This window comes from Caretta caretta, chromosome 7, assembly GCF_965140235.1.
Source record: "Caretta caretta isolate rCarCar2 chromosome 7, rCarCar1.hap1, whole genome shotgun sequence".
In the NCBI taxonomy this organism is placed as follows: domain Eukaryota; kingdom Metazoa; phylum Chordata; order Testudines; family Cheloniidae; genus Caretta; species Caretta caretta.
In genome coordinates, this window is record NC_134212.1 from 49236744 (window position 1) to 49251580 (window position 14837).

The 14837-nt window shown below is 56.0% G+C and overlaps 1 protein-coding gene across 1 annotated transcript in view; it reads left to right on the top strand.

The window, feature by feature from the left end:
- GNAI2 (G protein subunit alpha i2) overlaps window positions 1–14837 on the top strand; it is a 199795-nt gene that overhangs the window by 146172 nt on the left and 38786 nt on the right. The window contains exon 5 of the mRNA XM_048856214.2: window positions 14099–14227. Within this exon, the coding sequence (XP_048712171.1) occupies window positions 14099–14227 (129 nt within the window). The remainder of the gene's footprint in view (window positions 1–14098; window positions 14228–14837) is intronic.

Here is a 14837-nt window from a genome sequence, read left to right on the forward strand (position 1 = left end):
CTGCCCTGCTCCTACAATGGATCCCTGCCCTGCCCCTGATGCCAACCCCGTCCGTATCCCCTCCACCTCCTGTGATGCCATTGCTGCTCCTGGGGCCGTCATTTCCTCACTCCCAGAGGATAGCCCCCAGGGAGCGGCCTCTATATTTCCCTGTCCCGATTCACCAGGGGCTGCTATCTTCCCTCCGCTGCCCCCACTTTTGCCAGGGTTTGAGGGGAGCCACGTGGCGCCAGCCCATCAGGGCCATGTCGGGGGTCCGCCCCTTGCCTGCCCGTTTCAGTGGGCCACAGGGCTGTCGGGGGTCCCTCCAGAGGATAGCCAGGGTCTAGTGACCCTGGCCCCCCATACGCTGCGAGAGGAGCTGCGGGAGTTCCTTGAGGACATCCGTGGCTCCCGTAACAAGGTGCAGCTCGCTCTCCAGCGATGGGGGGACTTCCATCAAATCCTCCGGGCCGCGAGGGCCCTCATGGGGGAGGATAAAAGGACTGGGAAGCAGGCCGCTGTGGCCTATCAGCAGGTCCACCACTTCCGTGACTCCTTACTCACCTACGGGGTAGGTCACGGATTCTTGCACGGTCTGTTGGGAGCCGCAAGCGTCCCTGCTGGCGAGGATCCCCCCCAGCCCTCCTCATGGCACCTCTCACCATCGCAACATTGATCACCCGGGGCTGTAGGATGGATCTCCGCAGGTGCCAGGTGCTCTCCTTCCTTCGGGAGTGGGGATACTCTGTGGTTTTCCTACAGGAGACCCATACGGATCCGGCCGCCGAAGACAGCTGGCGGCTGGACTGGGGGGACAGGGTCTACTTTAGCCATCTCACAGTTCGTACGGCTGGAGTGGTGACCCTGTTCTCCCCCGGCCTACAGTGCTGGGGGTTGCCGAGGCTGTGCCAGGCCACCTGCTGCACCTCTGGGTCCGTATGGAGGGGCTCGTGGTCAATCTTGTTAACGTCTATGCCCTGACATTGGGCCCGGAGCGGCTGCGTTTCTTTCAGCAGGGGTCTGCCTTCCTCGGCACCTTGGATCCTCGCGAGTGCCTGGTCCTGGGCGGGGACTTGAATGCTACCCTCGAGAAGCGGGACCGCTTGGGGACCGAGCAGTGCCCGGCTGCAGCGGACGTCCTCCGGGAGATAGTCTAACACCACTCCCTGGTGGACGTCTGGCATGACCACCACCTGGATGACGTCTCGACGTTCACCTTTGTCCAGGTGGAGGCCCATCGGTCGTGCCACTCCCAGTTGGACCACATCTATTTATCACGTTTCCACATTTCACGGGCCCACTCCTTCAGCATCTGGCCGGCCCCGTTCTCCGATCATCCTTTAGCCACCATGACGGCCTCTCTCTGCGCAGAGAGGCTGGGGCCGGCCTATTGGCATTTTAACAACAGCTTGTTGGAGGATGTGGGCTTCATGGTGTCCTTCTGGGAGTTCTGGCTGGCGTGGCGAGGGCAGCGGCGGTGGTGAGACCTAGGGAAGGTGCACGCCCGGCTCTTCTGCCGTGACTACACCCGGGGTGCCAGCCGACGGAGGGATGCGGCGATAGGGCAGTTGGAACGGGAAGTCTTAGGGCTGAAGAGGCTTCTGGCCGCCAGCCCTGAGGATCTATCCCTCTGCGGGGCATGCCGGGAGAAGCGGGAGGAGCTCCGGGCCCTCGAGGACCATCAGGCCCGGGGTGCCTTTGTTCGATCCCGCATCCGCCTCCTTTGGGAGATGGATCGCAGCTCCCGCTTCTTCTACACCCTGGAGAAAAAGAGGGGGGCCAAGAAGCATGTCGCCTGCCTCCTAGCAGAGGACTGCACCCCCCTCAAGGATCCGGCAGAGATGTGCGGGAGGGCCAGCGCCTTCTATGCAGGCCTTTTCTCCCCAGATCCGACCGATCCTAACGCTTGCAGAGTGCTCTGGGATGAACTCCAGACGGTCAGCACGGGCGACCGAGACCGGCTAGAGCTGCCTCTCACTCTGGCGGAGTTCTCTGAAGCCTTCCGTTGCATGCCCACCAATAAATCTCTGGGCATGGACGGGCTGACTGTGGAGTTCTACCGCGTGTTCTGGGACTTCCTTAGCCCAGACCTAGTCACCGTCTGGGCCAAGTCTTTACAGAGCGGGGTTCTCCCTCTTTCGTGCAGGCGAGCTGTGCTTGCCTTATTGCCGAAGAAGGGGGACCTCCGCGATTTACGAAATTGGCGTCCCATCTCGCTCCTCAGCACGAACTACAAGGTCGTAGCGAAAGCCATCCTGCTGCTGCTAGGGTCCGTGCTGGCGGACGTGGTCCATCCAGACCAGACCTACACCCTCCCGGGCCGCACCATCTTTGACAATCTGTATCTGGTCCAGGACCTCTTGGAACTCGGGTGCAGAGACGGTTTGTCGTTTGCCCGCCTTTCCCTGGATCAAGAGAAGGTGTTCGACAGGGTGGACCACGGGTATCTCCTGAGCACTCTGCAAGCGTTTGGCTTCGGACGCCAGTTTATGGGTTTTCTCTGGGTGCTGTACACCTCCGCAGAGTGTCTGGTCCAGCTCAACTGGACCCTGACCGAACCGGTCACCTTCAAGTGAGGAGTACGACAGGGGTGCCCCCTCTCGGGCCAGCTGTACGCTCTGGCAATCGAGCCCTTCCTCTGTCTCCTCTGCAGGAGGTTGATGGGGTTGGTGCTGCAGGAGCTGGAGCTGCGGCTGGTCCTGTTGGCATATGCTGATGATGTGCTCCTCGTGGTCCAGGACCAGGGCGACTTGGCATGGGTGGAGGCTTGCCAGACCATCTACTCGGAAGCCTCCTCTGCCCCAGTCAACTGGGTCAAGAGCTCTGGCTTGGTGGTAGGGGAATGATGGCAGGCGAGCTCCCCCCACCCGCGCTTCAGGCCATCCGGTGGACCGCGGGTCCACTGCTCTATCTCAGCGTTTACCTTTCTGCCACGCATCCCTCTCCGCCGGAGAACTGGCACAATTTAGAGGGCGGGGTAATAGAGCGGCTCCGGAAATGGACAGGACTACTCTGGTGCTTCTCCCTTCGAGGGAGGGCACTGGTGCTTAATCAACTAGTCCTGTCCATGCTCTGGTACCGGCTCAACACCTTGGTCCCGGCCCCGGGTTTCCTGGCCAACCTCCAGACATCGATTCTGGAGTTCTTCTGGTCAGGACTGCACTGGGTCTCTGCAGGGGTTCTCCATCTACCCCTGGAGGAGGGGGGGCAGGGCCTGAAGTGTCTCCACACTCAGGTCCATGTCTTCCACCTCCAGGCCCTGCAGAGGCTCCTTTATGGTGCAGGTAATCCGGTATGGAGCGTACTGGCGCACGCCTTCCTGCGCCACTTCCAAGGGCTCCAATGTGACCGGCAGCTTCCTTACCTCCATCCGAGAGGTCTTCCGCGAGACCTCTCTGGGCTGCCGGTCTTCTACCGGGACCTCCTCCAGACCTGGAAACTGTTTACAGCGACTAGGTCCTTGGCGGCCTCCATGGGGGAAGATCTCCTTGCGGAGCCCCTGCAGCTCCGTGTGCAGGTGGCGGAGTCCCCCTCGGTGCGCCAGAGGTTGGTCCTGGCAGAGGTCACAAGAGTCGGAGACCTCCTGGACTACGACTGGAGAGACTGGCTGGATCCCCTGACGCTCGCTCAGCACATGGGGCTCTCCAGACCTCATACTCCCTGGCGCGTACTTCAGGAGGTGAAGGCCACTTTGCCACCCGCTGCTCGGGTTTACCTCGACCGGGTCCTGCGTGAGGGCGTGCCCCGCCCACCCTCCACCCCAGGCCCGCTGGACCTTTTCATTGGGCCCCTGCCCCGTGGACCCAACCGACCCTCCCCCACCCCTTCACCGTGAGCCGGCTGCACGAGCTGCAGCCGGTCTGCTTCCAGACCGCGCCAAGGAAACATCTATACATGCTCATGCTCCACACCCTTCACGCTCTCACCCTCGTGTCCTGCCCCGATTCAAAATGACGGGACCTCCTGCCACCTTTGGAGGGTGAGGAGCCCCAGTGGGCCAGCCTATATTCCACCTTGGTCCCGAGACCCGCCGGGGATATCCGTTGGCGGCTCCTTCACAGAGCCTTGAGTAAGGGCGTGTACTTGGCACGGTTCACCCCTATCCCAGACACCTGCCCCTTTTGCGGCGTGAGGGAAACCCTGGCACACACATATTTGGAGTGTGCCAGGCTGCAGCCCCTATTCCGGCTCCTCACCAATATTTTATTACGTTTTTGGCGTTGCACTTTTCCCCTCACCTTCTTATTTATGCACTCCCTATCCGCGGCCCCACAAAGTCACGGGATCTCCTGGTCAACCTCCTCCTGGCCCTGGCTAAAGTGGCCATCTATAAAACCAGGGTGAGGAGGTTGGCCGATGGAGTCTCCTGTGACTGTGGGGCCTATTTCCGATCCTCCGTCAATTCACGTATCCGGGCAGAGTTCCTCTGGGCGGCGTCCACTGACTCCCTTGACGCCTTTGAGGAGCAGTGGGCGCTGTCTGGGGTTCTCTGCTCGGTGTCCCCATCCGGTTCTCTTCGTTTGACCCTTTGACCACACTCCTGTCCCTGTTATTTCATTAGTTGTCCCCTGGATTTATTTGGTGTCCAGGTCCTGTGGATCCCCCTCTTAGGCTGTGGGGGAGTCTTTAGCAGTGGGTGGGCTTTGCCCGCCCACTTCCCGGATCCCAATAGGATCACTCTCCTGTAGCCATCTGGCCCGACCCTGTCACAGTACCCAACGCCGGAGGCTGTGGGTCGGTGGCTAGATAGAGTGATGACCAAGGCCAGGTTTACACTATGGTGTCTGCCTGCAGAGCTGGGCCAGGCAGGGTGTGAAGCAGTCCGACCATCGTAGCTGTGCCAGCGGAAGGCCCGAGTGGAGATGCAGCTTTGCTGTCAGGACTGTGCTTTCACCAGTGGAGCTTGATTCGCTCGTGGGGGTTGGTTTCACTATCCAGGGACAAAGTGCAGCTTTCCCCAGTGCCGCTGCACCCACGCTAGGAGCGTTGCCAGTATAGCTGTACTGGTAAAGCATGGCTAGTGTGTGTATAGCCAAGACAGCCCAAGCTGTAGGACACAGCCAGCGATTTACCTCTGCAAATAAGCCACCTTAATTATCTTTGTTTTCCCAGGGCTTATTGTCAGCACACAGCTAATAGGACAGTGACAATAAGCCGGTATCTCTTTGCATCTAGCGATAAGCACAGGGCAAAGGCTGTGTTTCTTTGGATGATCTTGCATAAGCTTTTCTCAGCCGAGCAGGAGTCCAGGAGCTCTCCACCCTTCCTTGCTTTGTTGTGCCAGTGTTACGTAGAAAGGCCGCCTGGCCTGCGGCAGGGAACTTGTAGCTGTGCGGGAAGGAACTCAGTAATGCTCGTGATAATGGAACCACTCCATGGGAGGGCTGCAATCAGAACAAAGTGGCAGGCACAGTGTGTGCTGGCTGTACCCAGACAGTCCTGCATGGGTGTGGGATCCTGCAGACTCCTCCCCCAGTCACCAGCATCACAGGAAAAGCTCAGTTCCTGCCAGGAGCAGCCAAGGGAAGCTAGAGATCCCCTTGGCGAGGGAACTGCATTGATCATCCCGGATAAACTCTTCAAATCTAGATGTGGCCCTAGCGTCAGGGTTGATTCATTTGTTATTGATTTGTATTGCCAGGGGTAGGAAGGATAGGCTAGTGGGTAGGGTGTGGCACTGAGACTATGCTTTGATTTTTCGCAGTGCCACAGGCTTCCTGGGTGACCATGGGCCTGTCTACCTTGGGGAAGGGTGACTGGTACAGCTTATCTTGGTTCCCCAAACAAAATAAGCCATAAGCCCTCTTTCACCAGTGTAACTGTCTGCACGAGGGCCTTTGTCAGTACTGAAATGTCACCCTCCCCACAAGCAACATAGCTCAATCGGCAAACATTTCTAGTATAAACCTGGCCTAATTCTCCCCAGTCTCAGCTCCGTGTCTGTACAGTGGGGATAATGCCACTGCCTAGCCCACACGTGTGCGGGGGTGGTAAAATCCATAGATGACTCTGAGATTAGGGCCATATAAGTAAGGCTGCGGGTAAGCACTGACTGCTGCTGGGACAGTCTTGGGCCACCCTCTCCCACCCCCCAGCAGCAGAGTTTGGGTGTGGGAGGGGGCAGGGGATTGGGGCACAGGACAGGGTGAGGTGGGCTCTGGTCAGGACTTACCTGTGAGGGCTCCCCGGAAGCCGCAACATCCCCCTTGCTCAGTTGCTAGGTGGGGGCGTGGCCAGGCAGCACTGCCTTGGCTCAGAGTGCTGGCTTCACAGCTCCCATTGGCTGGGAACCATGCCCAATGGGAGCTGCGGAGGCAGCACGCAGAGCTGCCTGGCCACACCTCTGCCTAGCAGGTGAGCGAGGGGGATGTCGCTGCTTCTGGGGAGCCCCCCAGGTAAGCACCGCCCAGAGCCCACCTCACCCTGTCCCGTTCCCCTACCACACCCAAACTGTGCTGCTGCTGATGGGGGAGGTGCGGAGCCAGGTAGGGAGCCTGCCGGCCACGCCCCCCAGCACCAGCGGGGGTCCCCGGCTGCACGCTGCTACCCACGGACCACAGCTCCCTGCTCCCAAGTTTGTCGGGTATATAGTAAGAGTCATGGACAGGTCATGGGCCGTGAATGTTTGTTTATTGCCCATGACCTGTCCATGACTTTTACTAAAAATACCCAGGACTAAAACGTAGCCTTACATATAAGTAACTGGATGGTGTGTAAAGTCCCAGTCAAGATCGGGACTCATGGTGCTAGGTACTGTATGTACACTAACTCGCTGGGATCAGTGGGCACTGTGTTCCTAACTCCCTTAGGTGCCTTTAACTTCCAGACAGCGAGAGACTGTCCATGCCTCCAAGAGCTTACCAGTGAAATAGATGAGCCAAAGGCTGGGAGACCAGGATGGCCTGTTCCCCCCCCTTGCTCCCTGGTGGTCCGTTGCTGCTCTGGTGAAACGTTAGCCTGCCACTTGAGAGCTTTAGCCTTTGGGAAGGAGACTGGATCTCCCCAGCGCCCATCCCCCTCGCTGGAGAGTTGCCCTAGCGTAGGCGCCGACTCTGTGGGTGCTCTGGGGCTCAAGCACCTGGGGCACAGCTGTTCGGCAGTTGAGGGAGGCACTTGGGGGAGAGCAGTGGCCGGAAGCCTCGGGGGAGGGGTTGGAGCAGGGTGGGAAGAGCTGGAGTGAGGGCGGGGCCTCGGGGGTGGGGTGGAGTGGAGTGGGGGCAGGGTCTTGAGGGAAAGGGCGGAGCAGTATGGGAAGTGGTGAAGCGAGGGTGGGGCCTCGGGAGGGGGCAGAGTGGGGTGGGACCTTGGGGCAGAGTGAGGGTGGAGCATCCCCCAGGGGAAAAAAATAAAACTCGGTGCCTATGTGCCCTAGTCTTTAGGGTGCCGGTAGGGCTGCAAGCCCTCTAATAAGCATTCCCTGGGGGTCTCCAGGAGGGGGTGGTGCAAACAGATCACAAGACCCTGCTCTCTGGAGCCGCCACGGCTGCCTTGGCAGCACTTCACTTCGTCTTGTTAAGTGGGGAAAGTGCAGCACCCTCCACCCCCCTCCCCAGCAGGGCTCTTGGGTTGCATTGCCCCAGCACGGAGCTGCAGCGCTGCCCACGCAGCGGTTCGTTCCCCTCTGGCTGAGCTGCAGCGTTCCTTGCCTCACTTTCCCCTTTGTCATGGTGTTGGGGCTCTAATGCAGGACAAACGGAGGTAACTCGCCTTGCCAAGGATGCTGGGACCCCCTGTGGCCCTGGAACTAGCGAATCTTTACTGCGAATGCAAAGCAGCAGCCGTCAGGAGAGACTTGAGCTGCCACAAGCTTTTCTCTGAGTTCAGGCCTTGTCATCTCAGCGGCCCCAGGGCTAATGCATTGTTTGTGTAGCACCAAGCCGCGAGGGGCTTATTGGCCCTCCAGCCAGCTAAGGAATCACTTCAGGGACTCAGCGGGTTAAGGACACTCAGCAGGTGGGAAAAGGGAGTTTCTGATCTCTAACCCAATGTGGCGCACCCTGTGCTAGCGGAGCTAGGAATCCTCATGACAGCCTGGTCCCCAGTGGGAGAGGAGGGCGGGGAAGGGGGGAGGTGTACGAAAGGCCACAATAGCAGTTCAGCTTGTGCAGCCCAGCCCAGCCCCTGGCTTTTGCTTCCTGTTTTTGTACTGTGAGGCTGAAAGAGTTTCCGGCTGTTTTTGAGCAGCCAGCTCATTTGCATAATGTGGTCAGGCCTTTCTTTTTAAAGAAGAGAGTGAGCGTGCTGGAGCCATGCCCTCGGAGTGGGTGAAGCTCCGGCTTTGGGCAGGGCCGGCATCCCCTCCTGCGGGGATCTCTGGGGCTAGGAGGGTGCAGAGAACACCCAGTGTCTTCCTGCAAGCGCACCTGCTCACTGGACTGAAGATCAGAAAAAAATCTGGGGGCCAGATGCGCAGCTGGTGTAAATCAACATCACTTTATGGTCTTTGCTGCTGAGCCACTGGCCAGAGCCACTGGCTCCCTGCCTGGCACTGGTATTTCAGGCTCCCCTTTGATCCCTTGGCTCTCCCTCTCACATTAAGTGTGTTCCCCTGGTGGCCCTGAGGCCAGTCCCTTACCATTCGTACGCAGGTGCTCTATCTCACAATGACCATGGGCGTGCTCACTGCCAGGAGCTCAGGGAGTGGAGCAGCTCATGTGGAGGCCAGGTGGATGCACCGCAAGGAGCTGGTGGCTGTTGCATCGTCCAGCCAGCCTCAGGGTAGGGACCCGTGTTGAAGGTTAGCATTCCAGTCTTCAGTCCCTACTAGAGGTCTAGCTTTAAATGTGGTTTTCAGCAGACTCCAGACCTGAGGCTTGGACATTTTGAGGTTTCTCTGAGATGAGTGTGCCCAGCACATGCCAGCTTTCCCATGTGTCAGGTATTGACATGTCCTGGAGCATGTGCATCTGGCAGAGTGAGGGATGGACAGCATGGCTGAGCTATGGCTGAGATTCACCTATGCAAATCCCACTTGCCTGCAGTGCTCTCTTGGGAGCAGTGCCCAGAAAGCCTCATGTAGGCAGACTTGCGCTGCATGCAAATGTTTGCAGGTGGCAGGATCTCCTTGGGCCATGCTGTGGCTGATCAGGAGGCAAGGCCTTTCATGTGCTCCTTGGTATGGGCCCAAACTTGGGACTTGTCCCTGCTTCGCTGCAGGCTGCTCTCTGCTGGGGGCACAAACCCATCTTGTGACGCAAGCTGCAACTTCCATTCCCCAGCTCTTGAAGAGCAGCCTTTAAAACTCCCTTGGAAGGGAAATGGATGTTAATTAGCACAGTGGGAAAGTGAGGAGCTCTCCTGAGGGATACGTGTTACTCTGTGATTTTTCCCATGTAATAACTGCGCTGCACCTGCCATTCCCCAGCCCAGTCCCCTTTGTCCTCTGTGATGGAGGGGAATCTGTCATCTCAAAGTTTAGCTCTCACCAGATTAGGGTGCTGCAAATCCCCTGATTAACATGGTTCTAATTTGCTTAAAGGATGCCTGAGTGTAATAACCAAATTAAGCAACTGAGCTGGGGCAATTTAAACTCTCGCTGACCTCCCAGGCAGTGTCCTGGGCAGGATTCCTGAGCCTGCAACATCAAATGTTCAAAGGTGCTGCTGTGCTCGGATACTGCTTTTGTAGACTGCTTCCTAGACTGAGTCCACAGTAACTGCCAGTGCTACCCAGAGCTCAGACTTATCCCCAACGGCTTTGAAGCAGAGAGAAAGGACTGGCCCTGAAGTTTGCTTGGCAGATGAAAGTTCTGTAGATACTTGATGCCAGGCTACTGGAGCTGGCGGTCACAGTAGAAGTACGTAAGGTTGGAGTACAGATGTGCAGGCTTGATCCTGCTGGGGGCTCTGATTTGTGCACCACACCCATCCAGAGCCTTTGCTTTAAAACCCCATGATTCCAGTCTGCTGAGCTGAGACAGCATACTTGCCTCTCCCTTGTCACCGCCTCTGGGACCACCAGGGCTTCCCGTGCGTTCGACAGGGCTACATCTCCAGGTGTAATCTGCTGTCCTGTCTGTGAGATCTCTTGGATTAAGGCCATTTTCACCAGTCATTGTACAGGTCTCAGCTGAGGGAGAAAGCGTTGAGCTAGGTTTCTGTCACAGACTGCTCCCTCTGCTGGAAAGATCAGGACTCTAAAGAGTGACTTACGCTAAATCTAGCAGCCAACACTTGATCGGGATCCCCAAAATGTCACCAGTGGAGCACTGAATTGCCCTTCCCTGTAATTCAGAGGGTCTGTCTGCACTGCAGTTGGGTGGTGAGATTACAGCATGTGTAGACTTGCTCACACTAGCTTTGATCTAGCCAGCACAAGTAACAATAGCAGTGAGGCTTCAGCTGTATGGGCTTGCCTCACCCACCCAGAACCCCTATACATCCTCAAGTGGCCCCTGCCTATCACTGCTATTGTTACTTGAGCTAGCTTTGCTCTAGCTCAGAGGTTCTCAAACTGTGGTCCGTTCTCCATTCAGGAGGTCCGTGGATAGTTCCGTCTAAGGTGCACACCTGTGCAGCCGCACACGAGAGAATAAAGGGCCACCCACCTAATTAGTGGAGTTACACAGGCGTGGCTCCACTAATTAGGTGCCTGGACCCTGGAGAAGATGCACGTGTAAGGTGGGGTGGTGGCCTTGGGGGGAATAGTTGGTAGGTGGGAGGGGGTAGTGGGGTGAGAAGAGGGGGTGGGGGGAATTTGGGATGTGCAGGGCTGTGGTGGTTAGAGAAAGAGGCAACTTTCCCTAGCTCCAAGGCTGCAGCTGCAGGAGAGAGATGGCTCTCCTTCCCAACCTCTGGTCTGGGGCTGCTGCAATGGGAGAGACACCCCCCTCCTTCCCAGCCCCAGTAGGGAGGAGAGGGAGAGACCCCCCACTCCTTCCCAGCCTCAGAGGGCACATCCATTGCATTAGAAAGGTAAGACTACTGATATTAAAATATGAGTTGTGTGCTTTTATTTGTGGAACAAAAAAATGTTTAAGGTTTTTTTATGTAGTGCTTTTATCCAAAGTGCTTTACAATAGTTAGCTAACGGTACAAACGACATTTGGAAAGATCATTAAGTGGTCTGCCGAGACCCTCAGCAATTTTCAACTGGTCCACTTAATAAAATTAAAAAAAAAAAAAGGTTTGAGAACCACTGCTCTAGCTAGATCAGAGCTAGTGTGGGTCTGTCTACATATGCTGCAGCCACACCTCCTATTGTGGTGTAGGTACCCCCAGAGGTGCAGCCTGGGTGGGCTGTAGGCCCCAGCATGAATGCTATGCCTTGATCTGAGCAGCCTGGACTCAAGGCATGTCAGGACCTGTGGATTCAGCACCCCACATCTCTATTGTTGTGGGGTGGGGATTATGCTTAGTTAAGGACTTAATCCGGGGGGGATCTTTGAATCGCACCAGGAGCAGTACAGGATCGTCACGCTCTTGGTGTTTTCGGGGAAGCCACTCTTTGCATCTTGTCAGCCCTTCTCCCAACTCCTCCAACAGGACCCCACGCAGCTGTGCTGCATGCAGCGAGGGCCCTATGAACTGTGCCGGGGCGGAAGGGGTAGGGAGTGTTTGCTGATCATCTCCAGCTGGCAACGGAGGCAGTTGCCCCTTCAGGGTATTTCTGCCTGGGCTGCAGCACTGCCTTCCCATCTCCTCCCCTACGTCGGGCACCTCCCTCTTCCTCCCAGGATGGAGGGGTTTGTGTTTTTGACTATAAATGGTGCACAACCATCAATTGTTTCCGCTCTTTGTGTGGTTTGTTGCCATAGTGATGAATACTTTCCTTTCTTCGTTTTTTCCTGAGAGCAGCTCCGTATCAATGCAGCTCCGTAGCTGTGATTAGCTCAGAATGGGGTGGGGAAAAAACAGCCCTGCCCTGAGCACCAGACAGGATCTACTCCTCCAGAAAAGCTCAAGTTATACCCAGGGACTGCACTCTACCCAGCCAGGAGCAAGGAAATCCACAAGGGTGGCAGATACATGCTGCAGAGCAGCATAACACAGTAATGGTGCACAAGACCCCCACCTTTACAAATGGGGCTTGTTTTCAGAATGATGCAGCCATGGCCCTTGGTTTGACTGTACCAGCCTCACTATTTCAATAGCTCAGAAGGCCTCTGACGGGTTTCAATGGGGAGCAAAATCCTTTAGCTAGTGCAGATGACTCCCACTAGTGAAAGTACTGAGTAAAAATGCAGGAGGAGCCAAAGTTCAGCCTACATATTCAGCCCCCAGCCTGCCTGAACTACACATCCCACCATGCAGTGCTCCACCTTGATTGAGGAGCCTGCTGCACTGCATGCTGCGGAAAAGGACCTAGGGGTGACAGTGGACGAGAAGCTGGATATGAGTCAGCAGTGTGCCCTTGTTGCCAAGAAGGCCAATGGCATTTTGGGATGTATAAGTAGGGGCATAGCGAGCAGATCGAGGGACGTGATCGTTCCCCTCTATTCAACGTTGGTGAGGCCTCATCTGGAGTACTGTGTCCAGTTTTGGGCCCCACACTTCAAGAAGGATGTGGATAAATTGGAGAGAGTCCAGCGAAGGGCAACAAAAATGATTAGAGGTCTAGAACACATGACTTATGAGGAGAGGCTGAGGGAGCTGGGATTGTTTAGCCTGCAGAAGAGAAGAATGAGGGGGGATTTGATAGCTGCTTTCAACTACCTGAAAGGGGGTTCCAAAGAGGATGGCTCTAGACTATTCTCAATGGTAGCAGATGACAGAACGAGGAGTAATGGTCTCAAGTTGCAGTGGGGGAGGTTTAGATTGGATATTAGGAAAAACTTTTTCTCTAGGAGGGTAGTGAAACACTGGAATGCGTTACCTAGGGAGGTGGTAGAATCTCCTTCCTTAGAGGTTTTTAAGGTCAGGCTTGACAAAGCCCTGGCTGGGATGATTTAACTGGGAATTGGTCCTGCTTCGAGCAGGGGGTTGGACTAGATGACCTTCAAGGGTCCCTTCCAACCCTGATATTCTATGATTCTATGCTACAGGTTGGGGACTGACTGGCTAAGCAGCAGTTCTTCAGAAAAGGACCTAGGGATTACAGTGGATGAGAAGCTGGATATGAGTCAGCAGTGTGCCCTTGTTGCCAAGAAGGCTAATGGCATGTAGGGCTGCATTAGTAGGAGCATTGCCAGCAGATCGAGGGAAGTGATTATTTCCCTCTATTCGGCACTGGTGAGGCCACATCTGGAGTATTGCATCCAGTTTTGGGTCCCCCACTACAGAAGGGATGTGGACAAATTGGAGAGTCCAGCAGAGGGCAACGAAAATGATCGGGGGCTGGGGCACGTGACTTACGAGACGAGGCTGAGGGAACTGGGCTTGTTTAGTCTGCAGAAGAAAAGAGTAAGGGGGGATTTGATAGCAGCCTTCAACTACCTGAAGGGGGGTTCCAAAGAGGATGGAGCTCGGCTGTTCTCAGTGGTGGCAGATGACAGAACAAGGAGCAATGGTCTCAAGTTGCAGTGCGGGTGGTCTCGGTTGGATATTAGAAAACACTATTTCACTAGGAGGGTGATGAGGCACTGGAATGGGTTACCTAAGGAGGTGGTGGAATCTCCATCCTTAGAAGTTTTTAAGGCTTGGCTTGACAAAGCGCTGGCTGGGATGATTTAGTTGGTGTTGGTCCTGCTGTGAGCAGGGGATTGGACTAGATGACCCCCTGAGGTCTCTTCCAACCCTAATCTTCTATGATTCTGTGTAGTTTCCATGAGCCATGCCTCTGTATGGAGGATGAAGCGCAGCTGGGGTCGCTTTCTCACATGATTCCTCACCCGCAGTTTGTTTGGGCTGAGGCTGCATGCTCACTCTAGGGAACGGATCCAGCTTGCTGGAATCTCTGCCAGCCTCTTTCCCCTACTCGCTGGCCAGGAGGTAGGTGTGAAGGGGACTTTATTTAACAAACATGGAAATGTTCCCTGGGCAGCTATACTCCCATCATCCTGCCATACCGGTGGGTCTGAGTCCCTCTGGAACCAATGCTGCAATGTGGCCCACTTTCCTGTTTTCCCCCAAAGCACCCCGTCTGTGCAGTAGCTGAGAGAGCAGAGCCCTGAGACCGCACCAAGCCACGTCCTTTAGCTTGCCTTGCTGACTCAGCTTCCTTTGTGTTCTCTTGGCAGCTACCTGAATGACCTGGAGAGGATAGCCAGAGGGGACTACATTCCAACCCAGCAGGATGTGCTAAGGACCAGGGTGAAGACCACGGGCATTGTAGAGACTCACTTCACGTTTAAGGATCTGCATTTCAAGTAAGTGGGAGCTGCAAGACATGCCAGCCCCTTCATTTCACTTCTCCTGGTGTCACTTGGGCTCATCCCATTCAACTTTAGCTTTCCCTAGGGAGACGGGAACCTGTCCTGCCAGCAAAGCAATTCTCTCAGCGTGGCGCACCTGCAAATGCTTTGGCTTTTAACAAGGCAGTGCAGCCTCTGGGTCTAAGCATGCGGCGCCCTATCTTGAGCCTTGCAGACTTGGGCCAATGTGGGCTGTTGCATGCTGGGACTTGCAGCCCTTACGCGGGTCAGGCCTGAGAAGGCGTACAGCTTTAATTAGCTTTCTTATGTCAAAGGTAGGGGCAACCCGCTTGTATCCTTGCAGGCAGCTTGCCAGAGTATCTTCATTGCACACTAAGCCCAGGTTCCAGCTTGGGTTTGAGCCCAAGCCACCTTTCCAGCCACACACAAATCAGTCTGTCTCAGGTCTGACCCTGCTAGAAGGTGGGTCAGAGCCCGAGTCCCGTCATTTTTGCAGTGTGGACGTGGCTCAAGCCGCAGCCCTGAGTCAGAAGGCCACGTAGTGCAGCGTGGATGCATTAGCACAATGCAGTGTGGACACTCGAGCATGGGCTTGGAAACACTG